This window comes from Neovison vison, chromosome 13, assembly GCF_020171115.1.
Source record: "Neovison vison isolate M4711 chromosome 13, ASM_NN_V1, whole genome shotgun sequence".
Taxonomy (NCBI): domain Eukaryota; kingdom Metazoa; phylum Chordata; class Mammalia; order Carnivora; family Mustelidae; genus Neogale; species Neogale vison.
Window position 1 is genome coordinate 42498980 of NC_058103.1, and position 23449 is coordinate 42522428.

The window sequence follows — 23449 nt, forward strand, 5'->3', positions numbered from 1 at the left end:
TGATATCTGATATCTGAGTTGACTGAATACTTTTAGGAAAATCAAACTCATGTTATTTTCTAATTTACTTTGTCAGAACACAAAGCAGATAATAATTATATATCACTTCTTCCAAATAGTTCTTGGATCGGAGGCAGGAAGTGGGGAACTGAATGGGTTGGTTGGGTTTTTTTTTCTTAGTAGGTAAAAGCAGAACAACTCAATCATAAAATGCACACAGCTGTATCTAAAAGAAAAATGCAAACACAACTTAACCAACTTTATTTGACTGCATCTTATTTAGACAGCTTGCACATTTCAAATCCCATTAAATCTCTCTCTCCAAAAGGATATGGGACAATAGAAGAAAATTATGCAGCAATATCCAGTCATCAAACAGCAGTCCAATATTTTGAGATACACGTGATATTTTATAGATACTCAACTCATATCTGACGTCAATATAATTTATGGTTATGTTTTTACAAACCTGAAAGCCCTGTAACATTATAGCACTCATTTTAGTGATGTCATGGTGCACTAAAAAGTAACTCTGATGCACTACCAATTTGCTTTTATCTATGCTCCTGGAAAGTGATGAACTTCATGATTTTTAGACACCATAATAAATATACACATCCAGTCTTATACATGTCAGCCAATACCATAACACAGGGCAAGGTAAAATTAAAACACGTGACAAACAAACTTCTTTACATAGATTTGTCGAGCAAGTAGGGAGGGTAATTTGGGGAAGAGGCAGAAAATATTAAAACCAATTTTTCAATAGTAATTTTTTCTTTTTTTAAATTTTGCTGGCTTCAACTTCAAAAACTACTGTCTGGTTTCTGATCTGTGGACTTCTTGAGTAATTTCATCCTAATATAAGGGAAATTACAATCAGCCCACACATCAAAAATGATAGTATAGTATACCCGTTAGCTTCTTCAATACTAACATATATAGCTTCATGGTAGCATGTATAAAAATGTTCAGCAGTACCAACTGCCAAACCAGTGTCAGTGGATAGTACAGTCAGTCTTAAAGAGGCAGCACCCCGTTAAAAGAAAGTTGCACCAATTTTGCTCAGCTTTAGCCAAGTGAACTCATTCTATCGATTTTAAATGGGATTGTTTTAAGATTATATAAGAAAAATGAAAGCCCACTACCAAGAAGTAAATCAATGTATGATGCTACTGCAACTGGAACGGAGACTTGGTTTTGAGGCTGGGTTATCATGCTAGACATTAAAATTTTAGTTCACTTAAGTAAACCCTTTTTTCATAACCAAAGAAAGACATAAGGAAGACATTTATATTCAACATACACCAACTGAATAATTCAGCAACGATCTGACTTTTTAGCCACATGTTAAGGTCATGTTTACAAACACCCAGGCAGTGCAGCAAAACATGGTCAATTCTAGGGGAAAAGGTCAGCAGAGATGGTTTCACTGACAACGTGCCAAAAACACAATGGCTGAAATGAAAATCTAGCATGTATCTATTTTAGAACTGTCCCCATTAGTGAGTCAAGCAACTGTATGTTCATCAACTATCATTACTCATGAATCACCTCGTAAAACATAAAGTGGTGAGATAAAATTTGATAAATGTTTTAGCTCAGTTCCCTCCATATTAAAAATAACAGAAGCATCACTATGACTGGCATTACTCTAAAGGCTAGAGCTCAAATGACATTTGAGCAAAGACATACTCAAAATCGTCAGCTGGAAAGCTGTCTATTGTATGATCATCACATTTTAAATGTAATCAGTACTCTGCCCATTAGACTTTCAAGAGCAACATAAAATGGAAAGAAATATTTGTCTTTAAGAAGAAGGATAAATGATCCCACCAGCAGGAAGATTTTATTTTTACCAAATCGGTGTACCACTATTTTAAAAGTACTTAATACCATGTTCACTTTCAAGACACTACACTGAGCAAGGAGCAGCTTTCCTTTTAAAAAAAAAAAAAAAGGCAACAAACTTTCCTGAAAGGGGGCTTTTACCAACTGTTAATGGAGGTAGGGTTTTTAAAAAATACAGTAATTATATCCATAAAATAAAATTCAAACCAAATCCTAGAGCAGAAGTAAAGCATATCCAAATTGAAGAAACAACACAGAATCCTACAAAACATTTTTCACAGAGCATCCATCTTTTTTTTTTTTTTTTTAAATGGGTACCCAGGTTTTCCAGTTAAATTATCCATCACATATTTCCTGACTCAACTGAAAGCAATTAACTTCAAAATTTGTTACACTGCACAGATCGGCCAAAATACAATGTAACTGAACATGGTGATAACTATTAACGAAAACCCATAGGACTCATTCCAAAAAATTTTTTTTTTACAATTTTCCCTTTTGGTTTTCTGAGAACTAAGCAAAGCTTCCCCAAGAATTTGCTCAAATAAGTGAAAAGAAAAGAAAATCAGTTTAAAATGGATACAATGCACCTTGAAATTTATTTCCAAGACCAAGAACCAAAGTTAAGCATATTAAGAAACAGAAGCAATGTGAAATCCAAATCAAGTGGGAAAAAAAGTTCCAACTGCTTTGTAAAAGCTGTTCTTCACAGCTTAGCGATAATTTTGATTAAATAAAATCATACCAATTTACATTAATTTTCTATTCTTTTCCAAAAATTCCCTCACTCTCAAAAAAAAAAAAGTGCATCCAAAACCCAGCAATTCCCGGCTCCATCAACTTTTCTCATCCCTTTTGAGTCATTTCTCAAAGATTTTCCAAGTAGATTCAACTTCTTACTGTAAGGAAAAAAGGGACTTTACAGTAAACCACTCTGTCACTCACCTGGAAAAAAGTATCCAAATTATAAAAATCTGAAATAATTTATTATCAAATTTAAAATTTAAATAAAAACAAAAGTTTGCTTGCAAAGGCCTTAAAGAAAAGGAAAAGATAAGCATGCATTCAAAAACTAGAGATGAAGACAAATATACTTATCTACACAGGCACTGGCAGACGCAATTTAATTGTTATCTTTACTCATTGTAAGACACACCCAACCCTACATAACATTTTTTTCATTCACTAATCACTGAGGTACCAATATTCAAGAATGGAAAATTTAATATTGAAAAAATAAAACCTAAAATTGAAGCTTTTCCCCCACCCCCTTCAGAAAACTATGGCAGGTTTCATGTGAAATGTTAGTATACTTAGATTTTTACAATCTTACATTGGCTTTTTTAAGGAACAAAAATCATGTTCCACTTACTGGTTCTGTGACAAAATGATCACTGTGTAAATGACATTGTCAGCAGACTTTGCAAATGAACAAACAAATCTTGGCTATCAACTGGCACATCTTGCTGGTACCAAAAGAACTCTTTAAGTTTAAAACAATCTCTTTTAATTCAGAACAAATGCGCCATGCCAAAGTGCAACAAATATTGTGCGACACTCAATGAGACACTGACAGATAAGAGCTGCATGGAAATTACTAAATCCACCTGCAAAGCAATTCTGTACAAATTGCATTGCATGCAAAGGTCGATTCTGCGTGGTTGGAAAGTTGTTCCTTGATGTCAGTTTCTCAACGCAGCCACAATTTAAGTCGCAGTGCATCAACTCCATTTAAATAGTATCTGAACAGCCTCTTATCTCGAACAAAACCAAGATTTTCATAAAGTTTCAAAGCAGACTTATTCGTTATTTCTGTTTCCAAAACAACCTGCAAAAAAAAAAAAAAGAGGAAACTGAGTTGCAATTTTATATATTTGAAATTAATTTTATAAATTTCATAATTTGACAAATCACATATAAAGTAAACATTTTAAGTATTTAAGAAAAACATACTGTATCGGTTTTAAATTGATGGTGAAACAAACGTTAAAGAAAAAAACCCCAGAAAAATAGTCACTGAAATTGTGATAGCAATTTTCTCTTGGGGCAAGGAGAGGTAGGAATGTGAACATTTCCCGTTCTATTGATTTTTTGTGATGTTTGGAAGTTTTAGCAATGAGAATATATGTTCTGTACTAAACAAAGATGAATTATTTCCCTGTGGAGAAAAACAGCGTGACGAAAAGATGAAAAAAAAAATATATCAACAATAAAAACTTGGAAGAAAAAGGACCAGTACTTGAAACTATTCGAATTGACCTCCGACGCCTATATTTTCATTAATTTGTCATCATTTATCCTGATAACAACTACCATATTATCTAGAGTCTACACCAGAATCTGCAATTTATAGCCCTTGGGCCAAATGTGAAAATAAAGTTTTACTGGAACACAACCAATGCCCATTTGTTCACGTGCTATCTAGGACTGCTCTCTCAATACAAGAAGCAGAGCCTAACTGCAGAGCAGAGCTGCACCAGAGGTCTCTAGTCTGCAATGTCTAAAATATTTATTATCTGACTCTCTGTTTAGACCAAAGGTACCCCAAAATTAGTTAACTGGAGGGTTTGTTAAAACAGATTGCTGACACCCCTGAGTATATATGGGGTGGAGCCCAAGCATCTGTATTTAATAAATTGCTACTTGATGCTGATGCTGCTAGTTGGGAGACTACAGTCTGCAAACAAATGACGACATATTATGGACACTAACACTTAACAGAAGAACATAAAGTATTAACTTCTGAGTCTTTTTTAGAATGGCCCTGACAATGAATAAGTGCCATTTTTTGATATTCTAATATCCTTTTTTTGTTTTTACCTTCCTCTACCAATATATCCTCTATCCCATCCTCCTACCTTTTAGATGCACAGCTCTATTTGCCTTTCTATTGCTTCTCAACCTACCTCATTGAGAATTACCAACACAGTGAGCTACAGCTACTACTGTAACTACTACTACAAACCCTAAGGTGTTTGAAGTGGGACAAAAAAGAGCAAAGTATAATTAAAGAAAGGCCCAAGTGAAGCCTATGAGACTTTCTATTCTATCTCAACCTATCAAAACATTTGACAAGAATTCAAACGGATATAAATAATAGGGAAAAGAATATACCTCAACTCATCCTCTGCAAAAGTGAACTCATGATCAACTCCTCCTCCACAATTCCGTATCTTAGTAACAAGATCTCCATCCTAACAATGCCTCAAACCTGAAACCAAGAGTCATTGTTGAAATAATTTTTTCCCTCTCTATGCCCTGCTACAAACATCCAAGCACAAGTATTGCAATTTTCTCTCTTAAATCTCTCAAATCAACCCTTTTCTTTCTCTCCCTGATACCATTCTAGTCCAAGCTCCCAGAACACTGAAATTCTAAGATCTGTCTAACTCAAAAGTCTTCCATACTCTTGTTAACTCCCTGCTTAAAACCATTTGTTGACTCCTTTTTGTCCTCAAGATAAAGTCCACAATCTAAAAGCAATATAAAGAAACCTAAAAGGCCCATCAAAATAATGGCCTTTACCTACCCTACCAACTTCACTTTAGGTCCCTCCAGCCCCCTGCCTGTGTTCTTTCAGCTCTCCATGATCAACACTGAACTTTCAGTTTCTGGAACCCACCGTGATCTTTCCCACCTTAAACCTTTCACACAGTTGTTTTCCCTGTCTGGAAGGATGCTCTTTCTGTCCTCCTCGCTTTTGCTGTTAACTTGTCCCTTCCAGACTGGGTGAAGTCTTCTTTTGTATTACCCCAACAGCACTCTGCACCATTCCTTATCCAACTACATTCTCATTCAACATTTAATGAGTGTGACAGCTCTCCTAGGTGATGAGCCTAAGAAGGGCAGGGATCATGTGTACCTCCTTCACAGCCGTTTCCTATGTACCTAACATACTGACTAACACAGAGAAGGCTCCTAAATGTTTATAAATTATATACATCCTACATACCTTTCATTATATTACATATATTACAAAAACATTAGACAAATGAAAGTTTTATCAAACTTTTAAATGACCAAAGTACTGAAAGAAAAAGCATCATATTAAAGCAACTGTCTATATAATTTACTCATTAAAGTAAATCACTTGCTAAATATGAACTTTTAAAAGGTCTAAAAACAAGTAATGAATAAATCAGGAGCAAGAGAAAATATTACTAAGGAACACTTAAATAAATGTTGTACAAGAAATAAATTGTTTTAAGAATAAAAGTCCCCCCAAACTACCCCAACTCATACAGCAATTCAGTAATGTGGCAGGATACAAAATCAACGTACAAAAATCAGTTGCTTTCTTATAAACTAACAATGAAAATATAGAAAGGGAAATTAGAGAATCGATTCAATTGACTATAGCACCAAGAACCATAAGATACCTGGGAATAAAACTAACCAAAGAGGTAAAGGATCTGTACTTGGGGAGCTAAAGAACACTCATTGAAGAAATTGAAGAAGATGCAAAAAGATGGAAGAGCATTCCATGCTCATGGAATTGGAAGAGTAAACATTGTTAAAATGTCTATACTGCCTAAAGCAATCTATATTTTCAATGCCATCCCGATCAAAATTCCACTGGCATTTTTCAAAGAGCTCTTTGAAAATCCTAAAATTTGTGTGGAACCAGAAGGGACCCCGAATTGCTAAGGAAATGTTGAAAAAGAAAAACAAAACTGGGGGCATGACATTGCCCAATTTCAAGCTTTACTACAAAGCAGTGATCACCAAGTCAGCATGGTACTGGCATAAAAGCAGACACATAGACCAATGGAACAGAGAAGAGAGCACAACTCTATGGTCAAATAATCTTTGACAAAACAGGAAAAAAAATACAGTGTTTTGAAAAAAGTCTCTTTAATAAATGGTGCTGGGAAAATTGGACAGCAATGTATAAACGAATGAAACTTGACCATTCTCTTAAACCATACACAAAGAAAAACTCAAAATGGATGAAACATCTCAACATAAAGCAGGAATCTATCAAAATCCTAGAGGAGAACATAGGCAGTAACCTCTTCGACATTAGCCACAGCAACTTCTTTCAAGACATGTCTCCAAAGGCAAAGGAAACAAAACCGAAAATGAACTTTCGGGACTTCATCAAAATCAAAAGTTTCTCCACAGCAAAAGAAACGGTCAACAAAACAAAGAGGCAACCCACAGAATGGGAGAAGATACTCGCAAATGACACTACAAAGGGCTGATGTCCAAGATCTATAAAGAACTCCTCAAACTTAACACACACAAAACATATTACCATGTCAAAAAATGGGCAGAAGACATGAACAGACACTTCCCCAAAGAAAACAAACAAATAGCTAACAGACACATGAAAAAATGTTCATCATCATTAGCCATCAGAGAGATTAAAATCAAAACCACATTGAGATTCCACCTTACACCAATTAGAATGACCAAAATTAACAAGACAGTAAACAAGAAGAGCTGGAGAGGATGTGGAGAAAGGGGAACCCTCTTACACTGTTGGTGGGAATGCAAGTTGGGGCAGCCACTTTGGAACAGTGTGGAGATTCCTTAAGAAATTAAAAATAGGGTGCCTGGGTGGCTCAGTGGGTTAAGCCGCTGCCTTCGGCTCAGGTTATGATCTCAGGGTCCTGGGATCGAGTCCCGCATCGGGCTCTCTGCTCAGCAGGGAGCCTGCTTCCTCCTCTCTCTCTCTCTCTGCCTGCCTCTCTGCCTACTTGTGATCTCTCTCTGTCAAATAAATAAATAAAATCTTAAAAAAAAAGAAATTAAAAATAGAGCTACCCTATGACCTGGCAATTGCACTACTGGGTATTTACCCCGAAGATACAGATGTAATGAAAAGAAGGGCCATATGTACCCCAATGTTCATAGCAGCAGTGGCCACAATCGCCAAACTCTGGAAAGAACCAAGATACCCTTCAACAGATGAATGGATAAAGATCTGGTTCATATATACAATGTAATATTATGCCTCCATCAGAAAGGATGAATACCCAACTTTTTTATCAACATAAATGAGACGGGAAGAGATTATGCTGAATGAAATAAGTCAAGCAGAGAGAGTCAATTATCATATGGTTTCGCTTAACTTGTGGAGCATAAAGAATAACAGAGGACATTGGGAGATAGGAGAGAAGTGAGTTGGGGGAAATCGGATGGGGGAGACAAACCATGAGGGACTGTGGACTCTGAAAAACAAACCGAGGGTTTTGGAGGGGAGAAGGGCAGAGGGTTGGGTGAGCCTCGTGGTGGGTATTATGGAGGGCACGTATTGCATGGAACACTGGGTGAGGTGCATAAACAATGAATTTTGGAACACTGAAACAAAATCAAATCAAATTTTTAAAAAAAGTGAAAGTCAACAGGGGTGCCTGGTTGGCTCAGTGTGTTAAGCGTCTGCCTTTGGCTCAGGTCATGATCTCAGGGTCTTGGGATCGAGCCCTGCATGGGGCTCTCTGCTCAGTGGGGAGCCTGCTTCCCTTTCTCTCTCTGCCTGCCTCTCTGCCTAGTTGTGATCTGTCAAATAAATAAACAAAATCTTTAAAAAAAAAAAAAGAAGAAGAAGAAGAAAAGTCAACAATTTTTCCCAGCTCTTAAAAATATGGAATTTATTTTTTAGTAATGTATGTCATCTTCCAGTACGAAAGATCACTACAATCTGATCAATACAGATTTTTAATTTTGAACAATCCTCTTGGGTAACTCCTAGAATTCTGTTTTAGACCACCACCTAATTAGAGCTAAAATGTGTCAAAACAATTAACATGTGATGCAATAAAGGTACAACAACACAAAACTTGGAACTTGATTTCACAGAAAAAGGAGTGAAAGTTTTTTTAAGTTATTATTTATTGAAGGCTTACTAAATGCTTTGTAAGGGATTTTACATGCATTATGTCATTTTACATACATTTGTCATTACATTATTTTCAGAATAGCCCTATGAAACAGATATGATTTTCTCCAATCTACAAAAGAATGAAACTCAAGGCCACCAGTACTGCAAAAACAGACCAGACTGCAAATCTGAACTAAAACTTAATAGTACCCACTCTTCTGTGCCTCCCCCGCTGATTGTTTCCCAGAGTAAAACAAGGCAGCAAATGGGAGATCTAACCTACTTAAGACACAATGAAGGGAATCTAAGTCTATGTTTGTTAATATTTGGCAACTGAAAATAGTCAAGACACATCTGAAGCTTATTGTGGCTACATACACACACACATAAGGTGTGGTAAAGAGCTGTATCCATGTTTGTTGGCATCCTAACAGATTAATGAAATACAGCCCAATTACACAGAAATGGGGCTAACCTTAGTTTAAATGAAAAGATTCTCTCAGTACTCACATTCTCTAAACAAAGAGATCATCTGACAAAACAAAATGTCAAAAAAAAGTAACTACTTTTTAATACTTAATCACTCAAATTCTTATAAACACATTAAAAGAGAATCCGGGCTTATAGTGAACTCAGTATAAAACTATTCTTTCAGTCCACATCATGGGAGTATTACATACAAAGCCAAAGGATAATGAGGCTACTTTGGTCCCAAAGAAATTTGCCAAAGTAGAATTCTACTTAACAGAAAAAGGATTACTGTGAAGTTCCACGGACTCTCTTAGCAACAAACCATTGTCAGGATAAGCCAAACTATTACAGTTTAGAAAGACTTTTTTAATATTGTAGGCTGGAACTGCTGGAGGGAGGGCAAGCTGTTCACTGCTAGAACCTAAGCACTAGCCTATGGTCTGGCACCTCACAGACCTTCCATCAATACTACTGAATACTACTATTGCCTTTTTTTTTTTTTTAAACATTTTATTTATTTGACAGAGAGAGACACAAAGAGAGAGGGAACATAAGCAGGGGGAATGAGAGAGGGAGAAGCAGGCTTCCCGCTGAGCAGGGAGCCCGATGTGGGCCTCGATCCCAGGACCCTGGGATCATGACCTGAGCCAAAGGCAGACACTTAACAACTAAGCCACCCAGGCAGCCAATACTACTGCTTTTCATAACATTCCTTTAAGATCAGAATTACGATCATATGGCACTAAGAAACTATAACCCAGGACTCTCATAAGCAGTTCTTTAATTAGGACAAACTATTTAACCAAAAGTTCTTACAGCTTAAAGATCTCCATTTCACTCTGTTCTTTACCAAGCAGCCTCTGTCTGATAGCCAAAATATGTTTCCAGTGAAACTAAAACATTCAACATGTAACTGTTAAACATAAAAGGCTTAAAAGTCATCTTTGTACAATACCAAAAAATCATAAAAATATGAGATGTATTTGCACATATCAAGATATTACATGCATTTTATTAATATGTAACAGATTTCTTATTGGTTATAAGAAATTAGGCCACTGTTGGTAGGAATGTAAACTGGTACAGCTAACACTGAAATAGTTATGGAGGTTCCTTAAAAAATTAAAAATAGAACTACTATATGATCCAGCAATCCTACATTCCAGAACACTTTTTCATGCTATTTGTATTTTTCTTACTATTTCCTCTACTGTAAGACACAAACCCAAGATGCCTGTTCTAGAAGCCACTACATGTTTGGCAGCCAGAGCATGTGGGGGTGTAACCAAGTTAAAGCCAGGTCAGCAATAAGGGTAATGCATTTCTCATTCATGAAGCAACAAATCCACTTGTTTCTTTTTTTGATGTTGTAACTTTACAGACAGCTCATATATACAGAAAATGAAAAAGATATTAGTTATGCTGTTTAACATGTCTAATTTTGCCATAAAAAGTTAGGAAAGTCATAGTAAGGCAAAATGAAGACAAATAGTAGATCCAGAGAGTATTTCATTATTATTCAAACAAAAACATCATCTACATTTCAACTCTGTGATTACTAATTTTGGTTTAATATGTTGTGAATTTATCATAAAAATGAAAAGAGCTACCAAGAACAATAAAACACGACTCAAGGTCTCAAATTCTACAAACAGAACAGGAAGGAAAAACTGACTGGATGTGCATGGTAAGGCTTCAGAGAGATTTCCAAATGTAACTCTCTACAGGTGCAGAAAACTAAAAACTCTCTAAGAATTAAAAAAAAAAAATAGCAGTACAATCTAAGTGGTAGAAAATGTAATTTAAATCCCTCCTCAAATCTCTTTCCAATAATTTGCTGAAATTTCTTAACACTTTAAGGGAAAAGAAGGTTGACCTAACTTAATAAAAGTAAAATCACATGTCGGTTACTTTATAATTTGTTACTAGATTCTTAGAAATTAAAATTTCAGTTTTCCTCAAAACAATGAATTATATACAAGACTGTTTTTATACATGATTTTGTTTTTACCAAAAGGTATTTTAACAACTGATAAACTCTGAGTTTTTGTTTTTTTTTAAATCTTACTATGTACAAAATAAGTAAGATGACTGCCATTCCTAGAAAGCTTACAGAAAGTTCTGAAGCAAAGAGAAGGTAATAATTCAAAATTCAAAAGTGCATTAAAAAAAGAGGTACAGATAAAATGTTGGAAGCACTGAATCAATCAACAAATACTTAAGAACCACTGTACTCTATCATAAATGCCACACTAAGTACTAAGAACACAGCAGTAAACAGGAAGAGGAATCTCTGATCTCCTTAGCAGCTAAGGCACAGACTGAACAGAAAAGTAAATTTTTCAAAAACAGAAGCCAAGAAAACCACAGAAGCCACACAAATGATTCTGTCCAGAAGGATTAAGGAAAACTTAAAAAAGTTATTGATATTTATTTTGGATCTTAAAGACAGAGAAGCAGTTTAATAAATAGAGGAGAATCAAGAAGCTACTAGGTCTAGCAAATACATCAGTGAGAAAATAGTTACACTGGGGTCGAGGGGGAAGAAACCAAACCAAAATGGAATGAAATGGTAATAAAAGGAAATGGAACCAACAAAGACAAATTAACTATAAAAAATTAGAAGGGAAAAAGGGATAGAGTTGTGCCTTATATAGTCTAAAACACAAGGAAAGGGAGAAGGAAAGCCTTATAAAGAGTAAACAAAGGTTCTAATCCCGTCATAGAGAAAAACTTATCTGAACAATGTGGGACACAGACAATTTTTTTAAACATAGCAGAGTTCTCTAATTCAGAGGCAGAGTTATTCAAACTGCAAAAACATCATACAAAAGAAATAAGCTTATGGAACTATCCTCATTTCAGACTTAGATTAGTTAAAGCTCTTTTCTTCAAAAGTAAGGAAAGTAAATCAGAATTAGATTTTTAGGCCCACAATGAAAAGAGTATTTCTACCATAAAATGTGTCACTAACTTAGGATCTAACTTTGAGACTAAAATGACATAACCCAAATCTCTGTATCAATCCCCAGAACTTCCAAAGGAAAACCAATACTATTTAAACATTTGTTCAGTTAAGGTAAAGCACACTACCCTGTCTCACAGGTAGTGACTAGGCTAACTCACAGAAGATATAACACCATTACGGAACACAATACGCCCTGTTTGTACATCCCTCTTCACTGGAAACCACTCTTTTCAGTAGCAATAGAGGATTAAAACATGGTCTTATCAACCCAAAGATTTCTCCAAACAGTTCAGCAACTTTTATGAAGCTTGACTTCTCCTGATGAACTAACCAGTGTGGCTATGGTCCAAACATAGAGACTTACACCCATCAACATATACAATCCAATCCTCTTCTGCAAATTTTAGTTACCAGCCATTTAAATGGTCAGGGTCACTGCATCTTTTACTTGGTGACATTATATTAAAAGCTGTAAACAATATAAGCTCCTTCACTATGTGTGAATTATCTCATCTGAAATAACGTTGAATATCTTGAAATGCCAGGATAATTTCTTCTATGCTGCCCAACATGCCTGAAGGCCTTCTCATAAAACCACCATTTAGTGTGATCTGTCAGAATACAAACTAATGTGAACAAGAAACGTGAGACTACTCTATGGTAAAGCTCTGTATTCCAACATGGAAACATGTTTGTGACATATTGTTAAGTTAAAAAAAAAATTGCAGAATAATAATTATGGCTTCATTTATGTAAAGAAAAAGTATTACACAGCTTAGACGTGTACTTAGAAATGGGAGGATACATGATCTGATGAACAGTAGCTCTAAGTGGAAAGAAGAATGAAGAGCTGCAGAGCGTGAGGACAGTGAATGAAGGGACTCTGTACCCCCAAATCACACATCATACTTAATGACTGTATACATTTTGTACAGGGGAAAAAAAAAACACCTTAAAAAAAAGTAATCAAAACAAGTTGTAGTCTTTTGAGGAAAAAAACCTAATTTCAACTATTTTGAGAACTCTCTAAGGCATGGTTACACTCCAATAATAAAGATAATTGTCACCTGTACTGTTCATAAAATTATTAGCACAATATAACCTTGTTCCTTCTCAGTCACCACGCCTATATTAAAAACATTTATACTTCTCTAGTTTATACTTATTTCCTTCCACATTATGACAGTAAATCTTAACATTCCCAACCATTACCATGAATTTTGGAGCACTCACAATGTGTAGAGCATAGTGCTCTAGGAAACAAAGAAATTATAGCCGTGGTTAGGCTGTACAAACAAGGTAAAGAGAAAAGACACTTGTAGGCTAATGCACAGAGAGGTCTACATTTAAAAAGTGGTTGTCTTTTTTTCTCCTCAGCCTTCTCATTATTTAATGCTGAGAGATTTTTTTCAAACATGGAATGGAATGTCTTTCATATGAGCTGACAGTTGGCACACAGTTTAAAATGTTATTTAGAGAGAAACTAAGGCTAGTATGGAAGGGAATTGCAGTAAAATTAGTAATAACAGCTACCTTATATGACTTTAACTCATAACAAATCCTCTGAATACCAATTCTTCTGAATATCAATTATTTACTGAAAATGTCTAAGATTTCACCTTTACATTTTGACAAAGAGCAAATTTCAGCTCTCATTATCATCTTAAAATTTGTTCTAGGTCAAAATTCATGTGTTTTTAAAAGGAAATAATTTTTACCATAAGCGACAATTATATAATTATAGTTTGCAATGAAATTTGCAGTGTAATTTATTATGAGATATTTATTAAAAAAAAAAACAACTGGTAGAATACCAGTTTAAGGTTTTAAACATTTAGAAAGACTTACCTCATCACAGTCTCCTTCAACCATGGCATATATAGCTTTCTTAACCAAGTTAGTACCTAGAATATAGATATGAGTATTAATGAAGGAAAATTTAGTTTCTTAAAGATACCTAAATTATCATATTCATAAGCACAGAAATACCAAATGCTGGCTTCTACCTTGAATGCACATACAATCTTAAGTGAGATAAAAATTTAAACTGAGAGGCCAAGAGAACCTACACATAGCAATGTAAGTTTCCTTTTAAAAGACCTATCTCTGTGTGTATCCTTTTCTCTTAGGTGTAATTACTTGCTCAAAGAAGGAGTTTGTGTTGTTCTGTTTAAAAATAAGAGAAAAAGGGAAAAAGAAAAAGGCAAGATATAGTATGGCCAGAGCAACCCAGGAAACCCTTGAACTAGCCAGAAGTTACTACAAGACTCTTGAGCTAATTTCGCCAAAAATCACACCAGAAACTGCTGGGATGCAGACTGGGCCCCAAATACTGGTTGATTCCTACAAACCGTATAGGGAGCCTGAGCATACTGAAGTCCAGCATTCCCAAATGACGCCAGTATTCTCTGTAAATGTCTCGCAAAATGCATCCTAGTTTAGGGTCAGATGCATTTGGCTCGTAAGAGGGAAAACAACTGCCAACTCTGATTTTAAGAAATCCAAATTCTGTAAGGAATCTCTTAATTTCCCAACCATGCACATGAGGAAGAACACATTGCATGGGCCAAACAAAATGTCTATGGGCTAGCATACAGCCCTCAAGCCACCAGGGTCTGCCCTGAGAACTAGCCAGACAATTGCTTATCATTTGCCATGAGCCCTTATCAGCTCTTTTTAATGTGCCAAAAATGCAAACTTGGCTTATATAACAAGTCCAATCCATTAAAAACCTTAGTAGTAAAATCTAACCTCTGGTGAGACAAGTGTTTGATCCCCATCCTGAACAAAGAGCCAGTGGGTCCTAGACACTAGGACAATGGCTCTTAACCAGGCTTACATCACAGTCACCTGGGGAAGCTCCAGCCCTACTTCTAACAGGACAAACAAGATCCTCAGGAGGAGGGACCTACACATTTGCCTTTAAACCACCCAAATGATTCTAATGACCATTATAAATCACAAGCATAAGATTAACTGAAAATGCCAGGAAAAGTAGACCCAAGAAAGAGATCGAATTGGGAATACTAAGAAAGCATTCTTTCCCCCGGTCCTCCCTGAACTGCCAGTATGTTTGAGGACTAGTACTAGCATTAGTACTAAACAATGGTAACAATTTCCCCGTAATTTTGCCTTGAGGTCCACTTAACACAGGTATAGACAGCTCCTAGAGGGCTGTTATCCATGCCCCAATGATGCTACTGAAAACTGCAGTATACAGTATAAACGAAGAATTTTGAATATGATCAAAAGAAATGTTTGGAGGTAAAAACTGATCACCTGTTACTTGCCAGAAAGATAATTTCTCAAACAAAACATTAATAAAGAAACAATTCATTTTAAGAACATTTTAAAAATATTTTGAAATAAAAACAACCTTAATTTCCTTCTCTTACCTTCTTTCTCATTCCTACATATTTACATATAAATCTTTTGCTTTAAAAAATAAAAATGAAAATAACTTATGCATTCATTTAGTGACACAGTATTTTCCTTACCAATGCCATTTCTCCTGTATTTGGAATCCACGGCTAACATGGCTATATAACCTCTGCGGAACATCTTTTTGTGCATATCCAACTTGCAAACGATGGCACCTACACATTCCTCCCCTACCATGGCCTTAAAAATAAACAAACAGTTATGAAGAATACATTGCCATCAGGTACGGCACAATTACCCAGGGAAACAGCAACCAACCATTGGTCACACTTTTGAGGAAGGAGAGAGAATAATTCTAGTAATAGCAATCACTTATTAATTTCTGGTTTCAGAAATCTCAATTCCAGAAGTCCTTCAAATGTTCCAGTTTTAAAATCATTCAACATTGTTTAGGGTATGCTTATGCTTCTTACCAAACCCTAGGGGGAAAAGCAGCAAGATTCCCACAAAGCAAATATTCAAGTACCTTATAAGAGGTGCTTATAATTATTTGCAATAAAGACCTACATGTTTAAGATCTGGGAAGGAGGAAATATGTGAAAGTAATTTTTTTAAGAAAATTCTTTAGGAAATGATAAAATATTGTAGAACTTGCATATCAAAGTACTGTAAATTTATCTCAATTCTAAAAAAGTTCTGCTGAAAGAAAAATATAAGACATATCTATACATGAACAGTAGAGTTAGATTCTGACCAGAAAAAAAAAGTAATGATTTTCAGAAAAAAGACTTTTTTTTAAGGTATTCTTTGGATCCTGTCCAAGGTGTTTTTTCAGTGAAGGACTATGAAAATTAGATATACGATGGTCTCATTTTTAGGACACTCCTGACAGTATCATTATCATAAAGCTCAGAGAATATCCAGAGCTTAAAATCAGGGCTTCATATTAAAGCAAAAGCTTTAATATAATTTGATAGTTATTTTAATAAAAATGTATGTCTTTCCAGAGTGTTAAAGGTTACATATTGAATAAATGCTAATCATCCCCCATTTTCATTAAGATTTCCAGTGTTACCATTAAAAATGTTTTTCAAAAGTTCTAGTGATAATGTATTCTGGTAAATATCAACAGGGATATAGCTCCAATTATTTAATAACATGTCAGCTTGCTAGAAATACGTGTTTGCTATAAGGAGCACTCATTAAAAAATAGGAAAACTTCAAATTATCTCTTAATAAAATTAAATTTTCAGAAGAAACTATTTCAACAACAAAAACCAGGAATTGGGTTAAAAAATTGAAAAGACCAGTTTAACTTAAACTTAATTTTGATGTGACATTTTTCAGTTCATCATTATGTAATATGATTAAAAAGTCCTTTTTTAATTGTGGAGAAATCCTATAGGCAAGGTAATTCTAATCCATTTCACACAAACCTGAACTGGGTCAGAAAAATTCTTTTGAAGGGCTATTAAACTGAACAATCCACACTAATTCATTCCTGTTTTATCACACAATCCAATCTAAAATTTCTATTTCCATTTTCATTCACAATAAATCAATCTGGTTTTATCAAAATTCTTTTGAAAACTAAAATTTCTTCCTGAAATAAGACCTGAAAAATACATAAAAAATTGGCTGGCTGAACAACTCTTAACAGCATTTTTCTGATTTCAAAGTAACTCACCTAAAATACATGTTTATGTGGTTGTGTATGTGTGTACATGTTTTACACATTAAATGGTACATTAAAAAACTTTTTGACCCGATAAGCTAAGGAAAATAGAAACCTATATAAATCTATGACACAAAACTATAGGATACACGTCAGTTAGTAAACCATCCAAAAGAAGCGTCTTCAAAATTCAGAACCACTAGAAACAATACCATTGGACAATACTTTCAAATTGGATAGGAATTTCAAACAAATCTTTGTCCTTTGACCAAGGAAGTAAGAGGAAAACAAGTATTATCAGTTCACACTTAGACTAGATTGACTTATTCCTAATTAAGAGTATGAAGGAACAAAGATCAGGTACAAAATCAGTAAAAAAGATAAAAGCCCAATATATAATATGCCTGTTACTAATAAGATATTGATAGTAAGGAAGTTCTATTTTTTTTCTGATAAATTACTGATGGTTCTACACTTATAAGAATCACTAAACTAGGGACACCTCAGTGGCTCAGTTGGTTAAGCATCTGCCCTCCAACGAAGTCATAATCCCAGGATCCTGGGATCCAGTCCCGCATTGGACTTCCTGCTCAGTGGGGAGCCTGCTTCTCCCTCTGCTTGCCTCTCCCTCTGGTGTTGCTCCCCCTGTTGTGCTGTCTCTCTCTCTGACAAATAAATAAATAAAACCTTAAAAAAAAAAAAATCACTAAACTGGGGAACGAGTGGGCAGATCAGTCGGTTAAGCATCTGCCTTCAGCTCAGGTCATGTTCCCAGGATCCTGGGATCCAGTGCCATATCTGTGCTCCTTGCTCGGTGGGAAGCCTGCTGCTCCCCTTGCTTGCGCACACTCTCTCTCTCTGACAAATAAATAAAGGCAATCTTAAAAAAAAAAAAAAAAAACAGAATTGCTAAACTGCTTGTCAGTTTTTCTAAATAAAAGCTCTGCACATATATTTGGAACTCTTACTATCAAATGTGTTCTTTTTTCAAGGATGGAAACTGAAAAATTCCTGGCAAGATTAAGACTGAACTCTATAAGGCCAAATGCTTGTTAATCTATAAAACTTGAAAAATGTAAGTTGTGTGAAATAGAAATTCCCAAAATCCAGAATGCTATACATGAGAAAACAGAGGAAGCCATGAAGTTAAATTTAGAATAAACAGACTATAATACATCACTGGTAGTAAGCTTAAGATGTTCAAAAAGGCACCAACAGCTGAAAATACCATGAACTCAAAAAAGGTAGAGATAAATTAGTTAAGACTAGAGTAACTGACAATGTCCCATTTGTCTGGTACTCTACTTTCACACTTTTTACAATTATTAGGAAGAATCTTAAGAAACCATCATTTTTGTTAATCAGATAAGGTCAAGTATTGGCAATTTTCTAAGGTTCAACCTCCTACACTCCATTTGATCCATTACAGGTTATATGAAAATCAGAAACATTTTGGAGGTTTTCAATCTCTTCAGATTATTCATGTTTGCAAGGACAAGAGTCCCTTGATGAGGCATAACTTGGTAACACAATGATCTTCACTGAATAGGTCAAGAATATGTAACTTTTCAGGTTCTTGCTTATTTCCATATTGAGAGGTCAGGTAAAGTTCTAGCTTTACCTCTCAGCCACTAAATACTTTAAGCTTTATTTACTTTTTTAAAAGATTTTGTTTTTATGTAATCTCTATACCCAACCTGGGGCTCGAATTCACAAACATGAGATCAAGAGTGGCACGTTCCACTGACTGAGCCAGCCAGGCACTCCTAACTATCTGAAGATTTAAGCATTTTAAGTCATTTTGGTCCTTAATTTTTTTTTTTTTTTTTTCATTAAAAAAGGTGAAGTTGAGCTAGGTTATATTTAAGATCCTTTATAGTTCTAACATGATATGACTTAAAATAAATATACTCACTTATATTTGTTTTAAATTAGTTCTTATAAAAAATTCAAAAACTGGGGCCAACATAAAGGCCCCAATTCTAAATGGCTTCTGATTAACTACTATTTTATGTTCAATACCTCCAGATATGTATTTGCACTAGTAAATCTTAGATGTCAACCACCTGTACATATCTCAATTTCCAGATATTCAGAATTTAATGTTAAATAAATTGGCTATTAAAGAGCTAAAGTACAAATTAGCTGATGAATTGGAAGGAGTCTATGAAATATCAAAATTAAAATTTACTAAGTTTATCAGAGTCTAAAATGGCAGACAAATTGAGAAAGGCCAAGGTAGTATCAGAACCCTAAGCTGCCTAAATACTATATATACAACTGTTTTCTGTACATGAAATACATATTTGAAATACATATTTCAATTTAAGGTGTGACTCAATTTTATGCTTTTGTGGGTAAACTTACAATTAAATCAATCATAAATTTTTAGCAATTACATTGGCATTTAATATCACATGTAGAGTAGTGCTATAAAATCACTTTCCCATGTTCACTGGCATAGGCATGGCTAAGAACTCCTATTTTGATACAGTGGTTAGAATCCTGGAAGAGCAGTTTTGTAGACTATACGATAGTTCCCACAATTTAAACAAACATACTACATTGAAGTTTAGTAGACTGAACATAGAAAATAGCAGAACTACCATTACCTACAATACTGGAGCTATATTTTCAGATTATCAACATATGGAATAAAAAATATGGATTTCTAAAGCACTGTAAAAATGTCTTGCAGGGATTTGCTAAGTGCAACTAAGTCAATGCTAAAACAGTAAACAACAGTAGTGCTTCTCCCTTTACATACCATAAAATACTTCTTAAAAGCATGTTGCTTTTCCTCAAAGAAAGTCAATGGAAACAAAATGTTTGTGAGGACACAAATATAATGCATATACCCTCAGTTAATATTTAAGTGGAAGGTTTCATACAGACTAAAACTGGTCAATATCACTGGGAAGAAACTACTGGTACTGCCAGTACTACATAAATTTAAAAAAAAAATACAACTATTCAGCTTACTTCATAGCCAGATCTTTTTTGTTTACACATAAGTAAAAAAAAAAATTTGTCAACTATACTTCACAGAAGCCAGTGTTACTACTAGTATTTAGGTAGATCTATGACCATTTTCTTAAAGAAAAAAATTAGATTAGTAACAATTTCACACTTAGTTTCCTACATTCCAAAAAGGCATTTTGTTCAAGTTTCAGGAGTCTTTCAGCCACCAGAAGTGTTAGTAGCGCCTTCTACAATCTAGCACTAGAAAACAGGCTGGCTACAACTGTTAATTGTCCTGTTGAAGTAAAAGGAAACAATCTCCATAATTATAGAAAATGCTTGTAAGATTTAATTCTCCAATGTGGCCACAGCAAGTTTACTGACAATCATGTTCACCAAAACATGTTTATGCATACACTCTTCCCTGATTACGGCTGCAATTGAGAGATTAATAAAGCCTGTATCCGAACAGAACCATGTTCAAATTAAATAATTGCAAAGTGCTTTGAGGACGAGGGAAGGTAATTAAAGACGGTTAAACAAGATTATAAGCTAATATAAACAGGATCCAAGACCCCCAACATGCATCACACAGGCTTGTTGCATTTACATTATCAAGTTCAGCCAGATGAAGACGTCTTACCTTCAGAACACTTTCATTAAATAACTAGTAGTGTGCACACGCACTTTACATCATGTAACGTACTACGAAACGCAGGAGTATACATCCACTGCCACTCTCAGCCCTCACACTCCCTGCCCTGCACGGCCTGGATCTCTCTGCTGGGTTCACCCTCTTTGCATTCCATCCACTTACCAAGAAGCACAGCTGTGGCCAGTTGTGGATAAAATATCTATAGGTATAAATGGAGTAGGGTTCAGACAGATCTTTGGTGATCAGTCTCATGATATCGGGCATTTGTAGCTCGGATTCATATCGGACATAACGTATCGTCCGATCCTCCCCAGGCTCAACCTCCCTGCCTGAGGGGCTTCTTAAACTGCAGCCGGCGGTCAGGGATGAAGACAGCAGCCGCACCTGCTCGTCTTCCTCCTCCTCCTCCTCCTCCTGCTCCGTGCCCTCCGCCAGTCCATTGCGGGCCGCCGCAGGATCGCTCGCCGCCACTGCCTCTGCCGGGCTGGGGAGCGCAGTTCTTCCATTACTGGGGAGGCAGTGAGGGGGACTCTCGCCCGAGTGTACCCCAGCTCCTTTTGTTGCAGTCGCTCTGGGCCCCCCGTCGGGGGTGGCCGTGGTCGTGGCCGTCTCGGCCACGCTCAAAACCTTGCTCTTGAGGGAGGCGGCCGCCCGGAGGTGCCGCAGTTCGGGGCTGATCAATCCGTTGAGCTGCTGCTGCTCCTGCGGCGGCTGAGGGCAGCGGAGGCACGGATGCCCCTTGGCCGCCGCCGTCGCCTCGCCGCCCGCCGGGCTCCTGCCGCCGCCTTCGTGCTCCTCGTCGTCCTCCTCGTCCTCGCTGCAGCAGGCGAGGGCGGCCCCCGCCGGGAAGGGACAGCGGGGCTCGGCCGCCGCCGAGGCCGGAGGTGCTGGTGGTGGGAGGAGGCTGCTAGGCCCAGGCGGTACCTCCGCCATCCTAGAGGCGACACAGACCGAGAGGGGAGGCCATGAGACCCGGCGGACTAGCGCGCAGCAGAGGGGGCGGCGGGCGGGGGGGCGGCGGTGATGGTGGGGGGGGAACAAAGGCAGAAACCGTCCCTCACGGAGCAGCCCCCCAATTCCGCGCCCCCCCCCGCTCTTCAGCGCCGCCCAGCTGTTCAGCCGGCCACCGTCCCCGTCCGCCCGCACCCATCCGCTGGCCCTGTCACCCGCGGCCCCTCCCTGTCCCTTCCTCGCGGCTCACCCCGCACAGGTCCCCGCCGCCACTGCCGCCACTCCTCTTCCTCCTCAGCCGTCGCCGCCGCCGCCTCCTTCGCCGCCGCGGCCGCCTCCACCGCCGCCAAGGTTCACACTCAGCCGCCGTCGCCGTAAAGCGCCTCGGCTGTTACCCCGGGTAAAGTTTCCTAGGCCTGGCTTTACGACACTTCCCTGCCTGCCGGCTGCCGGGGCCAAGGGAAAGGGGCGTGGAGGGAGGTGACCTGTGGAGGGGCGGGGACGAAGGTGTCTCTTGTGGGCTCTGGGGGAGGCCGAGTGCTAATGGGTGGGGCTGTGGGGCGGGGAAGTTGCTCAGGGCTTCAGAGTCTCCGGCTCCCGCCCCACTGTCCTCGGCTTTGGAACTCCTCCGCCCGCGGAGGTTGAGACGCTGGGCGGGGGAAGAGATGGGCAGGCCGGCCGTCCACCGAGCTGCCGCGAAGCCCGCGGGCTGGTGGCCTGCAGACCCGAAAGCACACGAGTTCCCTAAAACTGCTCCTCCTCAGCTGTACTACGTTTGCCCTGACCCGGGGAAGGGCAAGGGAGGAAGGCAGAGGGGGGAGGGCGGTTACCTGAGTCCCTTAAAAATGGAGCAAAACGGGAGAAAATCGAAAGAGAACGGCTGTTAAAAGCTGTTAAAAACTGGTTGTTTGCAGTGTGAGTTAAGTTTGATTAGTCTACCCTTTTGAGACAAGACAAGCTGGACAGGTAGTCCTTTTCCTCTCCCCTTACCCCCTTCACCCCACCCAGGAATTTGGAGGTAAATGTGATTAAAAGGTGCCGGACAGATAGAAGCACGTCTGAGGAAGAGTTAGAGATGGTGGAATAGAGTGACAACGGCTAGAAAGGCACAAGCCTAAACTTGTGACACAAACTGTCACCAGTAAAGTGATGTCCTGAACCTCCTCCTCACTCACTCCACCAAGTGGTCTGCCGGAGCCGATGCAAATGGAATTGAACAGCGGCACGCACTTGAGCGGGTGGATTCCCTCTTTCCTCTCTAGTCTGCAAATGATGATTTCCAGCGGATCTTTTGTAACTCTCCATCACGCGGAGCAGATTTAAGTTTTTTGAAAACTGATTTGTAGAGCTGGTCATGTCAGCAGCATACAGATGTTTTCAGGGATTTAATTCTATGACTGATTATGTTTGCAACTTTCTGCCATGATAAAAACTCTGGAAAGTGGGTTACACTGTATTGTAGCTGTTAAATACAATTGTTAGGATGCTTGTCACTAAAGATAGGACAAACTATCATCTTCCATCTAGAAGTTCAATATATAGTAACAAAAAAATAATAACAAAACGTGTGACTATGTGCCAGGCACTCTTCTAAGTACCTTATGTGTATTTGTTAACTCATTTATAGGTTTTATAAAAATTAATTTATAGATTTTCATAGAAATATTGACGTTTGTGTACAAATAGAGGTGCAGGTGCTTATTTATTTCA

At 37.5% G+C, this 23449-nt stretch overlaps 1 protein-coding gene across 1 annotated transcript; it reads right to left on the reverse strand.

The window, feature by feature from the left end:
• Positions 1-238: 238 nt before the first annotated feature.
• On the reverse strand, positions 239-22045 carry NAA30 (N-alpha-acetyltransferase 30, NatC catalytic subunit). The gene is made up of 5 exons (XM_044229600.1): positions 21990-22045; positions 20951-21722; positions 15614-15737; positions 13965-14020; positions 239-3679 (listed from the first exon to the last, which is right to left on the reverse strand). Exons 2-5 carry the CDS (start codon positions 21719-21721, stop codon positions 3542-3544), a joined length of 1089 nt encoding a protein of 362 aa, XP_044085535.1. The 5' UTR covers position 21722; positions 21990-22045; the 3' UTR covers positions 239-3541.
• Positions 22046-23449: the final 1404 nt, after the last annotated feature.

Bases quoted from the DNA above. Each gene is read 5' to 3' on its own strand.
- NAA30 (XM_044229600.1), bottom strand. From the start codon at position 21,721: ATGGCGGAGGTACCGCCTGGGCCTAGCAGCCTCCTCCCACCACCAGCA. The intron at 14,021-15,613 runs GTAAGGAAAATA...TCTATATTCTAG, and splicing joins ATACAGGAGAAATGGCATTG to GTACTAACTTGGTTAAGAAA. The intron at 3,680-13,964 runs GTAAGTCTTTCT...TTTTTTTTGCAG, and splicing joins TTGAAGGAGACTGTGATGAG to GTTGTTTTGGAAACAGAAAT.